Genomic DNA, 19344 nt, shown 5'->3' with positions numbered 1-19344 from the left:
GCACCGTGCTCAACCAATGAGCGGACCGGTCTCTATATGGGATCCGAACCCTTGGCGGGAGCGCCGCCGCACTCCCAAGCACCACACTCTACCGAGTGCGCCACCGGGCCGGCCCTCACTGCTGTCCTTTAAAGCCCTCAGAACCACGCCCCTGGCCACCACTTTTAATCCATTCACTACTGCACGGTCCTACAATCCAGTCACCTCTTCAAGGCCACACCTTCCAATCACCACAATAGGATTTCCCACCCTCTTAACAGTCAAGTGGGGACCAAGTTTTGAGGGGACACCAATCTACAGTACCTAGTATGAACAAAAAGACCTCAGGTGACAGTTGGGTGGGCACACCTGGACTCAATTGCCTAAACCCACAGTACAGAAATCCATTGGTGAGGTGGCAGGTGAGTGCCCTTACCTGGGCCCAAATTCCTCTGCCACAGAACGGTCATTAAGAGATGAGGTGACACATGACTCTCCCTATCTGGCCTTTTTTGTTGCTGTCTAACTTTAATGACCCTGAGCTGAGATGACAGGTGGATGCCTCACCCAGTCCCTCATTCTTCTTTCCAGTGTAGGGACCAAGATCTGGGCTGTCACTTGAATGCTGTCGCCTGGTCCCTCATGTCTCTGATTTGCATAGCTGCAGAGTGGAGGTGACATTTGACTGTCACTGCCAGCCCTGTAGTGCTCCTGGTGTGGTGCGCCTTGGGTCCTCATGCTCTGTGTAGGGACCCATGTCTGAGGTAACAGTTGGATGCCTCACCTGTCCCTCATGCCTCTACCTGAGGTTGGGCGCCCAGAGTGGAGGTGACAGGTGACTCCACGTGTGGACCCTCAGGCATCGCCCTGGTCTAGGCCTCCAGAGGTGAGGCAATAGTTGAATGTTGACACCCGCACCTATTGCCTCCACCCCAGTGCGAGTCCCCAGAGTTGAGGTGACTGCTGCTGTCCTCCCCTGGACCCCCTGCCTCTGTCCCAGTGAAGGCACACAGAGGTGCCAGTTCAAAGCCCTGACTTGGGCCTCATACCTTAGCACCAGTGTTGGCACCCAGAGCTGAGGTGACAAGTGTCTATCGCACCTAGGCTGTGCTGCATGTGCCCCAGTGTAAGCACAGATAGGAGGTGATAGATGACTCCTCCCCAGGTCTGCCATCGTCGCTCCCCAGTGTGGGCTGCGAGAGTTGAGGTGACACTTGTCTCAATTGTGTGGGGCCCTAAGACCTGTGTCAGAATGTTTTCGCCGAGATGAGGTGACAGTTGATTGTTCTTATCTGGTTGCTCGAGGGCTGACGTAACGCGAGTGTCTTCACCTGGGACTTCATGCCTCTTCCCCACTGTAGGCTTCCTGAGGTGACAGTTGATTGTCCTTATCAGGGCCCTCACCTCTTTGTCCCTCATAGGCACTCAGAGGTCAGGTGACAGTTGGGAGACCTGACCAGGGCCCTCCTGACTCTGTCACAGTGTAGGCACTCAGAGCAGGGTCAGATCGAGCGGTCCCCACCGTGCTCCCCTGCCACTCCCACCGCATGAGAGCATCCACCTCGGCGACGCCATGCCAGCATGGCCCCCTGCAGTCTGTAAATGTCTTGGGGGGTGAGAAGTGCCCAGTGTTCCTCCAGGGGCTCTGCGAGGGGGCTCTGAGCACAAAGTCCCCCCGCGGGGTCATGAGGGCCCCTGCATCTTCATTCGGTTTTCTCCTCCAAGGGGTCAATGCCACCCTTAGGCCCGTGATTGAGGCTTTGAGGACCCAGATGGCGGGCTAGGGTGGTTAGGGATTTAAATGGCTCTTTCCCAGGAGCAGGTGTGATGGTGGCGCTCTCTGGTGGGGAGCTGGGGGTGACTGCTCTGATTCTTGCCATCTTGGGGTTCACTGCCTTCGTGTCATCCGGGGCCTTCATTGCAGCGGCGTCATGGCTGCACCATGGGGCGCCGCGAGTCAAGGGCAAGACCCTCTCAGCCACGCTAGGACTGAGGGGTTAAAGAGGAGCTGCCTGGTGCTCTGTCCAGCACGGTGTGACATTCACATGCCCTGTCCCTGGGAGTCTCCCTCTTGGCTACCCTGCAGGGTCCACTTGATTTCCCATGGGAAGTAGCAGAGGCTGGCCTGGGCTGGAAGGACACACAGAGCAGTCCCCAGCCCCAAGCTCCTGGGTATAATGGGTGGCAGTGTCGCCTCTGCCCTGCGAGCTCCTGGCCCAACCTCTGCGGCCCCACGAGCTCCTGGGTCTCAGCCTTTGCCAAGGTCCCTTTTCATGGAGGCTACTGGCACCAGGAGGACAGAGGACAAAGGCCACTGTCCCTGTGGCTGAAGCTTGGCCTCCAATCCTGTCCACAGAACCCCATCTGCTGCTGTGTGAACCTAACCGAGGAGGGACCCTTAAGGGCCCGTGACCTGTCCCTTGTCAAGCTCCTCCCTTCCCTGTTCAGGGTCCAGGTGAGCGCGGTAACCTCCCTCCTCCCACAACCTGGAGATGCTGCCTCCCGCTTGCAGGAGGTGATGGGGACAGCAGGAATCACACACAGGGTTGCAGCGTGTTTGTGGGGACAGCGACGCATCATCCCGACTTACAGGACAGGACTGGACCTGCCTGCCATTCAGGTTTCTTCTTTCTCCGTGTGTTTGTCCTGCAGAGGCCTCAGCTCATCCCTTAGGCCCGGGGCCCCACCCGCCTTCCCTGCCCTGCCCGATCCAATGTTGCCACCCCAGCCTAGGGGCCATGCAGGGCTACACAGAGGCCCGGATGGTTCATGCAAAAGGCCCTGGCCATGAACTGCCCTCCCACGTGGGGGTGGGGTGGAGGAGCCAAGGCTAGGCCGGGGGCAGTTGTAGTCGCCAGCTGGTGGGTGTCACTCCTGCCAAACTTTTGCTGACAGACTGGTGGCTTGGTCATGTTGGCACAGGCCTTGCTGAGTGCCTCCCGCTGCCACCTGAGGGGCCCTAGGGTTCTGAGTGGGTGTTGGGAGTAAAGCATTCCTCACCTGGCCATTTTCTGGGCTGCTGGTTTGCTCCCTCCATAAAGCATGCTGCCACCTGATCGCTTCGTGCCCTGTTGGCCTCATCTACTAGAACCCAGGCCAAGAGCGCAGGGACCATGGTGTCAGTCCCTGCCACATCCCCGGTGCTCAGCCCAGTAGGAGAGAACAAGCAGGACAAATGCTACACTGAGATGCTCAGGGGCTACTGAACTTGTTGGGGACAGTGTAGTGGGGTGAATGGTTGCCCCTTCAAATTCATGCCCACCCGGGTCCTCACAATGTGACCTTACTTGGTGGTAGGGTGTTTGCAGATGTAATTAGCTGAGTTAGGATGAGGTCATGCTGGCACAAGCAGGGTGGGCCCTAATCCAATATGACAAACACCCCGTAAGAGACAGATGGGGGACGCAGACACATAAGAAGCCACACAGAGGCAGAGACTGGAGTGATGTGTCCACAAGCCCAGGGACGCCTGGAGCCACCAGGAGCTGGAAGAGGCAGGAAGGGTCCTCCCCTGGAGCCTCCAGGGGAGCGTGGCACTGTCACACCTCGGTCTCTGCCTTCTGCCTCCAGTACTGGGGAGGGCACATTTCCGCCTTTAACCCACACCCGCGCCGACGGATGCAGGCTGGGCAACCTGACCACTCCCAGGAGGTCACCTCAGACTAGCCTCTCCCACTTGGCCTCCAATGTCAATCACAAAACCTGTCACCTCTCCTCCTAAATACTTCCTTCACTGGCACTATTGCCTGAAGTGACCCTGCACAGGGCAGGGACACGGTCAGAGTGGAGCCTGGCCAGTGTGCTGGTCCTCATGGACAATCAAAGTGGTGGAAGCATCCATATGGAAGGTGAAAAGACATGTGACCTGTCCTTGTAACTCCAGCTGACCTCACAGTGACACAGAGCACAGCCACAACTGGACATGGGGTTAGGCCCAGAGATTAGGAGCCCGAGGGGGGCCTGGAGCAGGCGCTGGTGGAAGAACAAGGAGCAGGGACGCCCTCACCCCCATGGTCAATGACAAGGGGACAGATGGGTCCAATTGTGGATTTAATGGCAGGGGGTTAAGGTGGGGGGGTCCCGGCTGCTGCTTCTGCTTTTTCTGTAGCGAGGAGGCTGCCTGCGGGTGTTGCAGGGGGGTGGCCATCCAGTGCAGAGTTGGTGGGACGGGCTATCCAGGGGGCTCGAGATGCTGGGCAGCACGAGGTCCCTTCCAGCTGGTGACCAGGAATGTCAAGTGGCACTGAGGCTGGCGTGGCCGTGCTTGCCCCCTTCCCCCAGAGTTCCGAGGAGCTTGCCCACAACCAACAGGGAGTGTGGTTCGGCCACTGCCCCGTGGAGGCCCAGGCCCTCCCCATCGCCCCTCGCTGCGGCCCGAGGCCATCTTCTCCTTCCTTCTGTGTGGCTGGAGTGAGCGGAGGAGGGTGGCTCAGGCAGGGTCTTTGGGGGCCCGGAATGGTCACAGTGCCAGTCTTGAATGCTCGGTGGCTAAGGAATGTAGCTGGGCTTAGGCAGCGGCGGCAGCAGCAGCAGCAGCAGCAGTAGCAGCAAGGGGCAGGTGGGGGTGGCCTGAGCCTGGGGCCAGGAATGTGCGGCTGAGGCCCATGGTCCCGCAGTCCTCCTGACGTGGGGTCGGGTGGTGGGAAGGGGGAAGGGGTGCAGACAGGGCGGCTGGGCGCGGACGGGCGGGCCCAGGGCTCAGAGCTTGTGCGGGTTCACCCACTTGTAGGTGCCCTCGTACTGGAAGCCCACTCTCTTCATCAGCTCGTCTGCCTCCGTGGGGCCTCGGCTGGGAGGGTGACAGGCAGAGAGAGAGACGTGAGGAGCCGGCCTCGCCCCACCACCGGGCGCTGGCTCCGGCCCGGCCCTGCCTTACCTGCCGTACACGTAGGGGATGGGCTGGGGCTTCTCGTGCTCGATCCTGTGCAGCAGCGGCGTGAAGATCCGCCAGGCCTCCCGGAGCTCATCGCTGGGGGGACATGTGTGGCTTGGGGCCGCGGGGCATAGGGAGGGAGGGAGAGGGACACCCCGCGGCCGCCCCTCCCCCGCAGGGCTCCCGGGTCCCACCTGCGCACGAAGTGCATCTGGCTCCCGCAGAACACGTCCAGGATGAGGCGCTCGTACGCATCAGGGAGCTTCACGTTCTGTGAGGGGAGGCGGCCTCGCTGACGCCACCTGCACAGCCCCCCCAGGCCACCCCCCGGGGCCTCTCCCGGCCTGGCCCTCCCCGGTGAGGCACCTTGTATCTGTTGCCGTAGGTCAGGTCCAGCTCTGACTCCTCGGGGTTGAAGAACATGCCAGGCTTCTTGGTCATCATCTTGGTGTACACTGCCTCGTTAGGCTGCACACGGATCACCAGCTCGTTGCGCTTGCACTGCTGCTGGAAGATGTCACCAGCCACGTCGTGGAACTGCAGCCGCACCTCGGCCTTGCGCTCATTCAGGGCTTTGCCACAGCGCAGGATGAAGGGCACCCCTGGGAGAAAGGGTGGCCTCAGGACTGGCTCAGCTGGCGGCTGGGCCAGGGTGTGTGGGTGCATGAGGCGGGGGCACACGGACGTGTGTATGGTGTGTGCGAGTATCGCAGGGTGCCACATCCCACATCTGCCAAGCCTCCCCCTCCAACACCCTGCACTGCCGAGCAGCCAGTGCGTTCGGCCCCTCAGAGAAAGGTCCCCACAAGGGCACGCCTAGCCTTGCAGGTATCACCTACCATCCCACCTCTCGTTTTCCACATAGAGGACGACAGCCGCAAAGGTGGCAGTGGTGGACCCGTGGGGCACTGTGGGGTCATCCAAGTACCCTTTGGTGGCCTCGCCCTTCCCGTTGGGGTTCCCCACGTACTGGCCCAGGACCACGTTGTTGGCCTGCACCTCTGAGATACATTTCAACACCTTGACCTGGGAGAAGGCCGGGGAGAAAGGGTCTTGTGGGTAAGAAGATGGGGCGCAGGGTGGCGGGGTGAGGAAGCCCGGCTGACCCAGCAGGGTGGGCTTCCCAGCAGGGGAGGTGCCCACAGACAGGAGGCGGTGTCTGCTCGGTTTGCTCACCCTGCTGAGGCACAGCCACTGGTCCCCTCCCTGGGGGCCCTCCAGGGCCACCTTGGCCTATGCTTGTTTTTTTAGACAGGGAAGCTGAGGTCCACAGAGGCAATGGCCTGTCCTTGGTCGCATGGTGGTCACTGTCAGACCTAGAACATGACAACTTGGGCTTTGTGACTCCCAGCCCAGAGTACCCCCAGCGGGACGTACTGCTGCGGTCACTTCTGTAGAGAATGAGGATGCTTGCCCCGTGTGCACGTCCTCACCTGCCATCTTGTCATGGACTGGCCCCTGCACTCACCTTCTCATCACGGACGTCGTCCGAGTTGGTGGAGGCGGGCTTCTCCATGGCCACCAGACAGAGCATCTGCAGGAGGTGGTTCTGCATCACGTCCCTGGCGGCAGAAGAGGCAGAAGCTGAGGTTGGAAGGAGGGAACGCAAAGCGCGCTGGCCTGAGCCCTCCTCCTGTCGGCTTTCTTGTGACAAGCTGCAAGACTTGCTTCCTGATCCAGTCTGCCTTCCAGGTCCCCTTAAAGCAAGGAAGCAGATGGTGACCCTGTCGCTGAGCCAGGAACCCCCCGAGGGGCTTGGCTACATAGGGGTCCCTCCGTTCACAATCACCTCTGACAGCTTGCCAGGGCGGGGAAACAGGCTCTCACCGGATGATACCAAATTCATCGAAGTAGCCCCCGCGGCCCTCAGTGCCGAAGGGCTCCTTGAAGGTGAGGATCACACAGGCAATGTTGTCCCGGTTCCAGATAGGGCCAAAGATCCTATTAGCAAATCTGTGGAGAGGGGCAGGGCAGAGGCTGGCATGGGAAAGGCGGAAAGGCCCTGTGGAGGATGGAGGGTGGCGGGTAGCCAGCTGAGGGATCAGCTGAGTGCCACCACAGGCCTGAAGCCCAGCACCCACCCCTGACCTGGCCCCCTTCCACCCTGTCCCCTGATCCCAGGCCGTGGACCAGGGCTCAGCCCCCACACCTCAGCACCATAAGGTTCTGGACCATCTCTTTGCCCAGGTAGTGGTCGATGCGGTAGATCTGGTCCTCACGAAACAGGGAGGAGATGTGGTTGGACAGCTGGTCAGAGCTCTGCAGGTCCCTCCCGAAGGGCTTCTCCACGATGATGCGGTTCCAACCTCTGCTGGGAGCCCAGAGCCGTCAGAACCTCGAACCCCTCCTCAGGGAGTGAGGGTCAGAACTGCCTCAACCCTGACCCCCACCCCAGGGAGCAGGGCCTCCCTCCCCTTCTCTGCACAGAGTCCTCCACATCCGAGGACACCTTCTGTCCCCTTGGCTCTCAGTGCCAGGCTCAACACCTTCTCAGCACCCTTCCCGCCAGCCTGTTGGTGACTGGAACAGCCCCCAGGGGCTACAGTGGCACTGCTGGCACATTCCTGTGTGGCCCTGTTTCTCTCCTGCCCCATGCTGGGTCCCCAGTGCGTTGGGAGTGGCCGGGTGGCCAGTGGGGGAGCAGGAGGAGGGGAGTCCGGGACACAGCTCCGTGATTACTTTTAAAGTGAGAAAAGGAGGACTGAGTTAGCTCAGTTGCTTAGAGCACGGCCTTGTAACACCAAGGTCAAAGGCTCAGATCCTCATACCCGCCAGCTGCCAAAACAAACAGAACAAACAAACAAAAAGGTGAGAAAAGCTCCTTTTCTCTGCTATGCCTAATAGTGTTCCTGTGGCATTCCGCATTCACCAACCCAGAGAGCTAAATGGCCCTGGGTTTGGGAAACCGGCCGCGGAGCAACACCGCCACCTGGTGGCTGTGCGGCGGCCTCGGACAGCGTGAAAGGCCCGAGGAGCAAACGGCAGCAAGCGTTGCATGGAGCAACACTGCCACCTTGTGGCCCCGGCGGGGACTGCCGCCAGGCACCGTTTGATTTCCAGTTTCACCCACGTTGAGGTTGCACAAGAGCATTTGAACTGGAAATGCACAGTGGCATTTTCGGTAAAGGCTGTTAGAAAACTACGTACTTACAGCCTATTCCCTTCTTTGGAGAGCTAATTCACATAGAGGAGAAACGGGGGACATCCATCTTTTCAGGCTGCCTAGACCGGTTTGACCGGGGCCTCTTAAGAGCAACAAACTCCCCTCCCCACGCGTGCAGGCCACACCAGGGCCAGCCGAGGAGGCAGGAAGGGAGAGGAAGGACAAGCCTTACATCTGGCTCATGCAGTTCTCGTGGATGTTCTTGGTGACAGCCTCATAGACGGTGGGAGGCAAGGCCAGGTAGAAGAGGTGGTTGGCCTGCGACCCCTGGTGAAGGGTGTTCATGTGGCTGTTAAGGCGCTGATAGGAGGCTGCATCGTCGTACTGGCCAGCCACGTACGAGTTGCGGGCAAAGAACTCCTCCAGCTTGGACTTCTCCTCTGGGGTGGCCTGGGAGAGACGGACAGACAGATGCCACCCCTCCTCCCCACAGTCCATGTCTGCTCTGTCCCAGGAGAGTGGGAGGGCTTGTTTGTGCTCTCTCATCCCACAGCTAGGGCAGGCTTCCCTGGAGGCCTGGGGAGGTCTCCCTTAGAAGCCAGCCATCCTAGTCCCACCCTGGGTTCACCCCCATCTGGGCAGCTTTGCACGTGCAGGGACAGCGACACTGGGGAGATGGGGGGCCCAGCAGCTCAGGCCAGGGCAATGATTGGTATGGTTACCCCTACACATCCTTGGGGACCTTATGCCCTAAGACAGAAGTCAGATTTCAGGAAATTTTTTTTTTTTTTAAGATTTCAAGAAAATTTGAGTTCGGAGAAATACACTGGAAAAAGATCTCTCTCTAAAATCATTACACCAAACTGTGATTTGTTGAGTAAATGCAGTTCTGTAGGATTTCCCTTGGTGAAGAGGCACCTGCAAGGAGTCCTTTCTCTAGCTCCTGGCACATCCTAAGCTGATCCCAGAGCACAGCAGGTTGGAACCAGTAAGTCCTGGTCAGCGGGGCTGGTAAACAGAGGTCTCAGGTTGGAGGGACCCCTTCCCTGCCCTGTGCTCCTCCTGCCATCAGAGGAAGCGGCAAGAGCAGGTGGCTAAAGTTTTCCACCTGGTTTGGCAGGCAGCTTGGAGAGGGCAAGGATGCGAGGCGCTAGGGTGTGAGGGTCCCAGGTGATTGTCCTTCCTGCCCCTCTGCCACTGTGTGGGGGCTGGCGGAGAGGGAGGGACAAGGCCAGGAGAGACCCCGAAGCCACTCACTCTGAAGAAAGGCTCACTCTGCTTGCGGATGTCAGCCACCGTGAGGCGGGAGCGGGCATAGCCCACGATGAAGGTGTCCTCGGGGAGAAGGCCATCCCGGAACAGCCACCTGCGGGCAGAGCACAACTGTGGTCAGGGCAGGAAGGGCAAGGCCAGGCCTGTCCCTGGTGGGGACACCACGGGAGCTGTGGGGCACTGGGGGGACATGCTTACCAGATGGTGGGGTAGATCTTCTTCTTGGCCAGGTCGCCCTATGGCAGAGGGAACAGGTGTGGTTACGAGAAGCTGAGGACATGACCTACATCATCCCCCACACTTGGTGATCTGGGCACTCACTCAGGGTCACCACTCAGCCAGAAGTGTATTTGTCTTGCCCCATCTAGCCAGAGGAGCCCTGAGATGCCAGCCTGGGCCAGCCCTGTACCCTGAGCTAGAAGGCATAAATGTGTCTCCCGTGTTCAGAAAGAAAACCTGCAAATCCAACTCATTAGAACCGAATGACGATGGAAGTACCATTTATTAAAACTTGAGATGTGGCCTTAAATGGTCACGTCAGCAAAAAAGAGTGGGTGGGAAATAATGAGGTAAGCATTCAATTTAAGAAGTCAGGGCTGGCCGGTTAGCTCAGTTTGTTAGAGCACAGCCTTGTAATGCCATAGTGAAGGGTTTGGATCCCTGTACTGGTTAGAAAAAGGACGGTAGAAGACAGTAGAATTTTAAAGCCAAACAAATTACAAGGAAGGAAATAATGAAAAATAAAAATTAATAAAATAGAAAACTAACCAAAAGAAAAGATGAACAAACCCAGAGGCTGGTGTTTGAAAAACAATAATAAAAACAGACAACCCTCTGGCATGGTTACTTTTTTAAAAAGCAGAAATAACTGGGGGTACAATGGGACAGAACTACAGACAGGTAACACACCAGAGGGTTTATGAACAACTTTATTCTACGACTGACAACTCAGATGAGATGGACAATTTTCTAGAAAAATCCATCCTACCAAAATGGAGAGAAGGACCTGAGTGCAGCAAAGGCTACAAACCTTCCCTCCAAGCCAACTCTTGGCACAGAGTGTGGCCAGTTGGTTCTACCAAATGCAAGGAAGAGAGAAATCCAGTCTGAAGCAAACTCTTCTGCAGACAGAGGAAAGGGGAACAGCCCCAAGCCACCTTATGGGGTCAGCAAAATCCTGGTACTGAAACCAGATGAGAAAGGCACATGGGAACATGCGGATGCAAAAATCCTACAGAAAACACCGGCAAACTGAATCCCGCAGTGTGAAAAAAGGGAACACGTGACAACCAAGTTGGGTTTATTCTGGAAATAAAGGGTTAATCTGATTAATAAGAAACAAAATTCAATCATCGAAATTCACCACATTAACACATTAAAGGAAAAAAAGTCTAAGAAATCTCTGCCTGCTCCTAAGTATTGATTGTTTAAATCTGGCGACCTTGCTAAACTCAACAGATGTAGATAAAGTGTTTCAGAAAATTATCTAGTCATGATAAAACTCTTATCAAACTAGGAATAAAAGAGAACGTCCTTAACTCGATAAAGGGCACCTATAAAACACCCTACAAACACCATACATTATGGGAAATGTTGAAATAATTCCCTTTAAACAACCGGTAACAAGAACAAAATGCCTGCCAGGGAGTCTTAGTCAGTGCTGAAGGGGGCCCTGGCTAGTGCAGTGAGGCAGGAGAAGGAAGTGACGTAAGGTACGGAAATAAGAAATGAAACTGTTGTTATATGTAGATGACAGTTGTCTGTGAAAAAACCAAAACAAGGGGACTGGCCAATTAGCTCAGTTGGTTAGAGTGCAGCCTTATAACCCCAAGGTCACGGGTTTGATCCCAGCACTGGCCAGCTGCCAAAAACACACACTCACAACAGAACAAAGGCTGACCGGCTGCACAGACGGTTGGAGCATGGCCTTGTAGCACCAAGGTGAAGGATTTGGTTCCCTATGCTGGCGAGCTGCTAAAAACAACCCCCCCCCCCCCAATCAAAATACCTCAAATCAGTCTACAGATAAATTAGAATAAATGAGAGTTTAGCAAGGTTGCTAGATTTAAAAAATCCACAGAGAGGAATAGGAATAGAAACGCTGTCTTAGAGGGGACACAGAAAGCAATAACCGCAAAAACTGATAAATTAAGATTTCATCAAAATGAAAAACTTCTCGGCTGGCAAGTTAGCTCACTTGGGAGAACATGGCGCTGGTAACCCCAAGGTCATGGGTTTGGATCCCCATACTAGCCAACTGCCAAAAAAACAAAACCCAAAATAAAAAATTTCTGTCAATCAAAAGACATTAAAGAAATGAATAGACAAGCCACCGATTGGGAGAACATATTTGCCAAATTTATTTGTCTCCAGAATGTATAAGCAGCTCCTACAACGCAATAATAAGAAAACCCAATTAAAAATGGGTAAAAAAGGCCGGCCCGTGGCTCACTCGGGAGAGTGCAGTGCTGATAACAGCAAGGCCACGGGTTCGGATCCCATATAGGGATGGCCGGTTTGCTCACTGGGTGAGCGTGGTGCTGACAACACCAAGTCAAGGGTTAAGATCCCCTTACCGGTCATCTTAAAAAAAAAAAAAAAAAAAGAAAAATGCAAACTAAACTACAATGAGATACCACTTCACATCCCCTAGAGTGGTTGTAATTCAATTGCCTGCCAACAGCAAACATTGGCGAGGAACCCATAGGAGTTGCCAGTGGAGATGGGACAGGCTCTCTCTAGGGCAATTTGGCAGCCTCTTATCAAGTGAAGCACACATCTCCCGTCTGACCCAGCCATTCCCCTGAGGTACCACCCGTGACAAATGAAAGCACACGTCCCCACAAAGACTGTGCATGAATGTTCATGGCAGCAAAATAGCCCAAACTGGAAACAACCCAGTGGCCAATTTAATGAACATGTGAATGGACGCACTGTGTATTCATCTGTACGGTCCCCCAGTTCCCCTCCTTTCTTTCTGTGTCCTCACCAAGAATCACACCCAGCCAGCTGCAGGTTCCTCCCAGCAGGCTTGAAACAAAACGAGACCTTGAACATTCCAGGCACTGATAAAGGTATCTGGGTTGCTGCCCACAATACGGAAAGAAACTGGGCCCAGCCCTCAGCCAACTTTGTTTAACTCTCAGATGAACTCCATACCCTGAGCCCCGCGCTGCAGACTCCCCTAGGTAGAACAGCCCTTTCTCTCACTGTCTGTCGTGAGAATTCGTTACAGCACTCTATCCGTGCTAATCACCCTGGTGTTTAGTGCTTCTTTCTTTAGAATCCCAACTAGCCTCATCTCAGGATGGTTTGGGGTACTCCCTTGTGGGAACTCTCTTGTTGCTGCTTTTGGGGTGACTCCAGCCACAGGATTGGTGGGGTGAAGTGTCGTACAATGGAATACTACTCAGCAACATTATGCTGAGCAGAAGAAACTGGACCCAAGATACGAAATCCTCTATGAGTTGAGTTAAATGAAGCTGTAGAACAGGCAAAACTAATCTACTGTGATGGAAATTAGATCAGCGGCTGCCTGGAGCAGGGAGTGGACTTTCTGGGAAGATGGAAATGTCCTATATTGTGATGGTGTGTAATCAATTGTACAGTTAAGATTTGTGTGCTGTAATGTCTACAAAAAAAGACAGTGAAAAAAACACAACTGACCAGAGGGTGGGAAGTGGGTTAGAAATTACCCTTGGAGGGCTGCCTGGTTAGCTCAGTTGGTTACAGCGTGGTGCTGATAACACCAAGGTCCACGTTTGATCCCCTTATTGGCAAGCGGCCGAAAAGAAAAAAAAAGGAAATTATCCTTGGGGGGACAGTGACTGTAAGGGGACTGGGGGAACAGGTGCTTCTTGGGCACAGATAATGTTTTGCCTGAATCTGGTGTGCTTACATGGGTGTGCTGAGTTTATAAAAAGTCATGAAGTTTATGATTTGTGTTCTTTACAACGTATATTCCAATAAAACATTATTAAAATTAATAGACACGAGTCAGCTGCCTTCATACTTACTAGTAACAAGCAGTTGGAAAAAAACCAATTTAAAACAATACCACTGACAAAAGCAAAAATTATAAAGAATCTAGAAATAAATCCAATGAAACACATGTGTGAATCCACCAGGAGAAAATGATGAAACTCAACTATAGACATTAAGACCCTGTATTCTTGGGCAGAGACTCACTAGGAAGAATCACAAAGTCCCTTCTCTCCAGTTTAGTCACCATCAACAGCCCAACACTTTAATTTTGTAATGTGACAAACTTCAGGTGGGAGAGAAGGGCAAGAATGGCCAGGGTGCTCCCTTCCACTCACAGACCCCGTAAGCAAGAGCTGCAAATCAGCGGGGACAGAATGGCCTCAGCGGGTGGCACAGGGTGCTGGGGCTGACTGTCCCAACTCAGATCCCTACTCACCCCAGACAGAAAACCCAACTCAAGGGATTAAGGACCCAAATATTAAATGCAAAATTAACTTTTAGAAGCCTTTACCGAAGACATATCTGATTTTTTAAAAAAACTGAAAATACCACATCTCACAAGTTATTTCAAATCAATTTTTCCCAGATGTAGCTGGTCTTGGCAGCCTGGCCTTTGTGTAGCTCAAACAAGCTCTTGAGAAGGCGGCAAGGGCTTCTGAGGGAGGGCGGGAGTCCCAACTCTTTCCAGGCCTGCAGAAGCCGGCTGTCCCAGACCCACCTGTTTGGGGACAGCCAATGAATGACACATCCACCCTGACGCGAGCCTTGACAAATTTCAGTATTAGTTTCTCATGTGCAGAAGGTCCAGTGGGAAGGTGTCAATGGCATCTGAGCCATGACAGCTCGGATGAGCTTATTAACCTTTCTTCCCAGACCCTCTGCTGATGTACGTAAGGGTGATGACCTGCTTCCTGCCGGCACTGAGGATTATCTCCATGTAAGAATTCAACAGAGAAATGGTGGAAAGGACCCTTACTACTGTTCAAGGGATTACTGATGCTTACAATAAAAAGAAACTAGTGAAGGCGTTTAAGAAACTTGCCTGCAAATGGTACTGTAACTGAACAGCCAGAACGTGGAGAAGGAATTCAGCTACATGGTGAACAGCACAAGAACACATGCCAGTTCCTGTTAGAGACTGAACTGGCTAAGGACAATCAGCTGAAGGTTTATGGGTTTTAAGTGCTTGTGGCTCACTGAAGCTTAAGTGAGGATTTCCCTGCAATGAATAGAAACTCCCTCCTGTCCCTTGTCATAAGTTTAAAAACCTCACAGCCTGTATAATGTAACCATTTGGGGTCTGCTCTTAACTTGGACTAGTGTAACTCCTTCACGCAATAAAACTACTGAAACGAGAAGAGGGAAAAAAAAAAAAAAAAAGGCAGGCACAATGACATTCCCTGCGTTGGCCTGATGTTACCTGGAGGCCTCCCTGAAGATGAAGTGACCCGCGATCACCTTCAGCACAACACCCATCACAATGGACTGATATACAACAGCCCAGCACATGCTGACTAGTCCTTTAAAAATGAAGAGGTAACATTGCCTTAGACATGAAGTTCAAAACTGACTGGGCAGGCTGGTGCGGAAGTAGGGAGTTATCTTACTTGATCGTTCACAGTCAGTTACACATAGAACTTCTTCTGCTCTGTCCTTCTGACTACTGCACCTGACTAGTCTTTAAAAAAAAAGCTTGAGCAACATAACCATTTGATGAGTCTATTTCTTTTTCTTTTTTTTTTTAAAGATGACTGGTAAGGGGATCTTAACCCTTGACTTGGTGTTGTCAGAACCACGCTCTCCCAAGTGAGCTAACCGGCCATCCCTATATAGGGATCCAAACCCGTGGCCTTGGTGTTGTCAGCACCACACTCTCCCAAGTGAGCCACGGGCCGGCCCCTTGATGAGTCCATTTCTAAACAATGAGAAAATGGAAGCTGTGACACCAGAACCAATCCCCTCACCCACAGAGAGGCAGTTGGGAAGCCACAGGGGGCGGGGATCTTGGGTGGGAAGGGTGCAGGCCACCTCTAACGCTGTAGGCTCCATGGGTGCTCAGGGATCGTGGGGCTTGAAAGCTCCCGTTCTTCAGGGGCTTTGCTCTGCTTCCAATGCTCCTTGCTGATCTTAGCCACAACTAGGCTTTGCTGAATGCCAAGCTCAGACAGGTAAGTGTCTACCAGTTATCCTTAGGCTCCACCGGGACCCCAAAACTCCCAAAGTGGGCTGCTCCCAAACCAGGGTTCCCTATGCTGGTGCCTGGGGGACCAATTCCCTGCACCCCCACCCATGCTGCTGACTGTTCACAACTCATCTCCCAAGCACTCTGGAGTGAGCCCCTATTGTAACTGCTGCCTTCCATGCGAACCACCGTGACAGCTTCCTAAATGGCCTCCCCATACCTCACATGCTAGGGTGACTGTCTTCAGGAAAATATCCCAGACCTGCTGCCAGCTGAGCTTAGACTGCCCATGGGACCTTCCCCACCATGGTGCCCAGCACAGCCACCCCAGTGGCCTACTTGCTGTTCCCTGAAGCCACTCAGACCCCTCACTCCAGGGAGAAGCTCCTACCCTCCCGCAGATGACCGCCTGCCTGGGCCAGCTGCTCCCCCAGCATGGCCTCAGCCCCTCGCAGCATCAGCAAGACCTGCCTTTGGCTCCTCCCATCAGTGGGGCTGGCAGGGGCTCTGCTCACAACACCCTGGGTCAGCGCTGGCCACACACCCTGAGAGAAATCATGCCTGCTGATACTCGCAGCAAGTAATGTTTGCTTATGATCAAATCTCAACAGACTGGGAGGAATCGGGACAGACTCCAGACAGGCAATGTATTGGCGGCAGAGGACTGGCCTTCTGAGTCGCAGCTGCCCCACACCCCAGGCTGTTTGATCTCGCTGTTCCCTTTGGGATTAACTAGGGATAGAACCTGCTTGCCTTGTTTCCGCTCAACCCCAAGTCATCCAAGCAAGAGGCAAGGCAGGACTGAGGACAGTGGGGGTGGGGAGCTGGGCAGGCCACTCCCTCCCATCGGTTGTCCTCAGGACTCAGGATTGCCCTGCCCTCCCCACTGGCCTCCTATGGAGGAACGAACATGGGAAGACGTTAGGAAACCTGACTACCTGCTTGAGAAAATCTAAACACGCTGTGTATGGGGGTGGCAGTCAATTACAGGCTTTCTGATGAAAAGTGGTTGGAAGCCTCTCATCTTTCCCAACCTCCGCATTTTGCCAGAGGACCACAGCAGAGGGTTGGGGGGGACACCTATCCAAGGACACCTAGTGACTTAGGAGAAATAGGACTTGATTAAGATCTCCAGCCACCAATACCTGGCCGGGCCAGGGCAAGGGACTTGGCCATCTCCTGCCTGTGGCTGCCTGAGGTTTGGCCACAGCCTCCTGTTTTATAAACCCAAATCGCTGCGCCCTTTGTCTCAGTGTGAGGGTTTTAGGGTGGAGGGCACTGCCCACTGGAGCCTGGCAGGGGTGGGCCATCCGTCCCCCAAGGGTCATGGGGGTCAAGGATCCCAGGCGTCCTGGGTGGAGCCCTCAGCCTTGACTGGGGCTCAGCTGGCTCCTGGTCACTGGGGCGGGAGAACCTGGGGGCTGCTGAGGTAAGCTCTGCTGAAAAGCCAACAAAAGGGCCTCCCTCCTACACCCTGGGGCCGTGAGTCACCAGGCCCTTGGGGAGTGCCAACATCATCATGACACAGCAAGTATCTTATCGGTCCAGGGGGGAAGTTGGCCCAGAAATGTCCAGAGAGGGAGGGTCTGGAGCTGCTGGGTCCCTCATCCCTCGCACAGGCCCATCAATGGTTCTTTCCGGTGGGGAGGATGCTCTTCCAGGCACAAGGTTCCTTCCCCCATGCTGGTCTATAAGGCCAGAGCTTTCTGGAGCAGGACAGTAAGTACCTCCACTCCCTTTCTGGTGGGGGTGGGAGTGCTGAGAAGGGGAAGTGGCCACACAACAGGGGAACAGTAAGTGGGTTAAAGCCCATTGGGTAAGTCCGTGAGCAAGCATCAGGACACCCCAGGAAGGGAACTGGGTGTGTGGGTGAGGTTTGGGTAAGCCAGCAAGGAGGAAGGGCAGAGGATGGCCACATGGGCCCAGTGTGCCCCAGGGTGTCTTGCTCGCCTGGCTCTGGGCCTGCCAACCACTGGCTCCCTTTCAGGTTCTAGGTCATGTTGAGCTCATGCCCAACTTGGGGCTTTGGCCATTTGCTCTTTCTTTTTCATGGGATGCTCCCTGGCCCTCACCTGCAGGCCTTGCTCTCTAGGCCCTCCTCGTGGGACCTATGTGCTGTGGGGGACTAGGGACACAAGGGCCCATATGTGTGTTCTGTCGCATGTGCCACTCTTTTTTTTTTTTTTTCCCCCTTTTTTTGTCTTTTTTCATGACCGGCAACGGATCGCAACCCTCAGTGTCGCGCCCGTACCGGACCGGGACCGGCAACGGGATCACAACCCTCGGCGTTGCTCCCGCACCTCACTCAGCCAGTGAGCGGCCGGTCTGTACGTGGGATCTGAACCCTCAGCGGGAGCGCCACCGCGCTCCCAAGCGGTGCACTGCAGCAGTGCGCCACCGGGCCGGCCCCGCATGTGCCACTCTTGTTAGTCTGTTTACTCACCTTGGGTCCCTGGGCCCCCACAGCACACAGGTCCCACAAAGAGGCCAGGGATTGTGGTTGCTGTGGTCTGGAAGAGGCACTTGATCACAATGTGATGTGCTGTGTTGAATGAATGAATGTAGAACTTGCAGAATTCCTAAGCAGTGGGTTCTTGAAGAATGTGACCCCAACACCACCCTGCCTGTCTTCTGCATGGAGTGAGGCATTGGGCATGGAAGGAGGCCTGAGAGTGGGAGCTGTTTTAGGTGCTGCTTGGGTACAGGGCCCAGCCACCCTGCTCTAGTCTCCTCCAGCAGGAAGAGGGAGAAACAAACAAGGCTCTTCAAAGGACCCCTTGTCCTCCCTCATACCCTCCTGCTGGAGCTGGCACTTCCCATTTCTGCTCTGGAAGCCTTTGGTTGTCACTCTGAGAGCAGAGGAGAGCAAAGGGGAACTCTACTGATTACAGTGAAACAAAGTTGCCCAACCCAGAACCAGCCACAGGCAAGGGCGGGGAAGTCACACAATCAGCTTGGGAAAGCCTGAGGACCCCTAGCACTTGTTTCAAAAGCCCTTGTTAGCTATGTGGAAACACTGAGGTTCAGAGGAAGGAAGACAGTTGCTGCCAGTTATGCACCAATCTTGGAGGCTATCAATGAGGGGTCTAAGGGTTGGGAGCCTGGAGTTGAGTGACCTGGGTCAGTTCTGTCGGAACATCCTTGTGGTGGTATGAGGTAGGGATGGGAAAAGGAGGAGATACCATCCTCAGTTACTTTCCCCTCTGATCTGCTTCTTGGACTACGGGCCTAATGGTCAGAGTCCCAGGTGTTAAGGTTTGTGGTCAACACAGGTATGGCTCCTCTAAGGGGACCAGGCTGGGGCCAGGACTGAGGCCTAGCCTGCCCCACTGTATGCTCCAACTGGGTACCTCCCCTGGGTCTTAGGGTTACAGGCAGTAGAAGACAGCGTGTGGGGTGGCCATTGCTCGCCTTCTCACTCCTTTTGGCTCTCCTTCTCGAAGGTCTGATTAGAAATACAAAGATGGAACTGGCCCGTGGCTCACTTGGGAGAGTGTCGTGCTGACAACACCAAGGCTGTGGGTTCGGATTCCTATATAGAGATGGCCGGTTAGCTCACTTGGGAGAGCGTGGTGCTGACCACACCAACTCAAGGGTTAAGATCCCCTTACTGGTCATCTTTAAAAAAAAAAAAAAATACAAAGGTGGCAGGGAGCAGGTTTGGCAAAGGATGGTGGCACTTTGTTCCACATGAACAAAGCAGCACTGAGTTCCTCCAGCACTGAGTGGCCCACAACATGGACGGTGTGGGGCCAATGCTTATCCTGTCAAGGACTAACCTGTTTTGATAGAACTCTTTCTTGTTCAAGATTACACAGGTTAATAGCAAAGACGCTTATATGATGGTGAGCTGATTCTTGGGCACGTCCAGGGTTAAAAGTGAAAAACTGAGGGCCGGCCCGGTGGCGCACTAGAGAGTGCGCCGCTTGGGAGCGCGGCGGCGCTCCTGCC

The 19344-nt window shown here is 54.5% G+C and overlaps 1 protein-coding gene and 1 pseudogene across 2 annotated transcripts in view; one reads left to right on the top strand and one right to left on the bottom strand.

The window, feature by feature from the left end:
* Positions 1–4012: 4012 nt before the first annotated feature.
* G6PD (glucose-6-phosphate dehydrogenase) overlaps positions 4013–19344 on the bottom strand; it is an 18119-nt gene continuing 2787 nt past the window's right edge. For both annotated transcript variants that reach the window (XM_008588929.1, XM_008588928.1), the window contains 11 exons: positions 9426–9463; positions 9213–9321; positions 8188–8405; positions 7002–7160; positions 6680–6805; positions 6321–6414; positions 5692–5878; positions 5219–5454; positions 5047–5123; positions 4856–4948; positions 4013–4768 (listed from right to left, as the gene is read on the bottom strand). In XM_008588929.1, coding sequence (XP_008587151.1) covers positions 4678–4768; positions 4856–4948; positions 5047–5123; positions 5219–5454; positions 5692–5878; positions 6321–6414; positions 6680–6805; positions 7002–7160; positions 8188–8405; positions 9213–9321; positions 9426–9463 — 1428 coding nt within the window. In that variant the 3' untranslated portion in view covers positions 4013–4677. The remainder of the gene's footprint in view (positions 4769–4855; positions 4949–5046; positions 5124–5218; positions 5455–5691; positions 5879–6320; positions 6415–6679; positions 6806–7001; positions 7161–8187; positions 8406–9212; positions 9322–9425; positions 9464–19344) is intronic.
* Positions 14047–14393, top strand: LOC103604368 (annotated as a pseudogene).

This window comes from Galeopterus variegatus, unplaced genomic scaffold, assembly GCF_000696425.1.
Source record: "Galeopterus variegatus unplaced genomic scaffold, G_variegatus-3.0.2 Scaffold5108, whole genome shotgun sequence".
NCBI lineage: Eukaryota > Metazoa > Chordata > Mammalia > Dermoptera > Cynocephalidae > Galeopterus > Galeopterus variegatus.
Note: the sequence above shows the minus strand (reverse complement) of the source record. Positions and strands in the feature narration are given on the sequence as shown.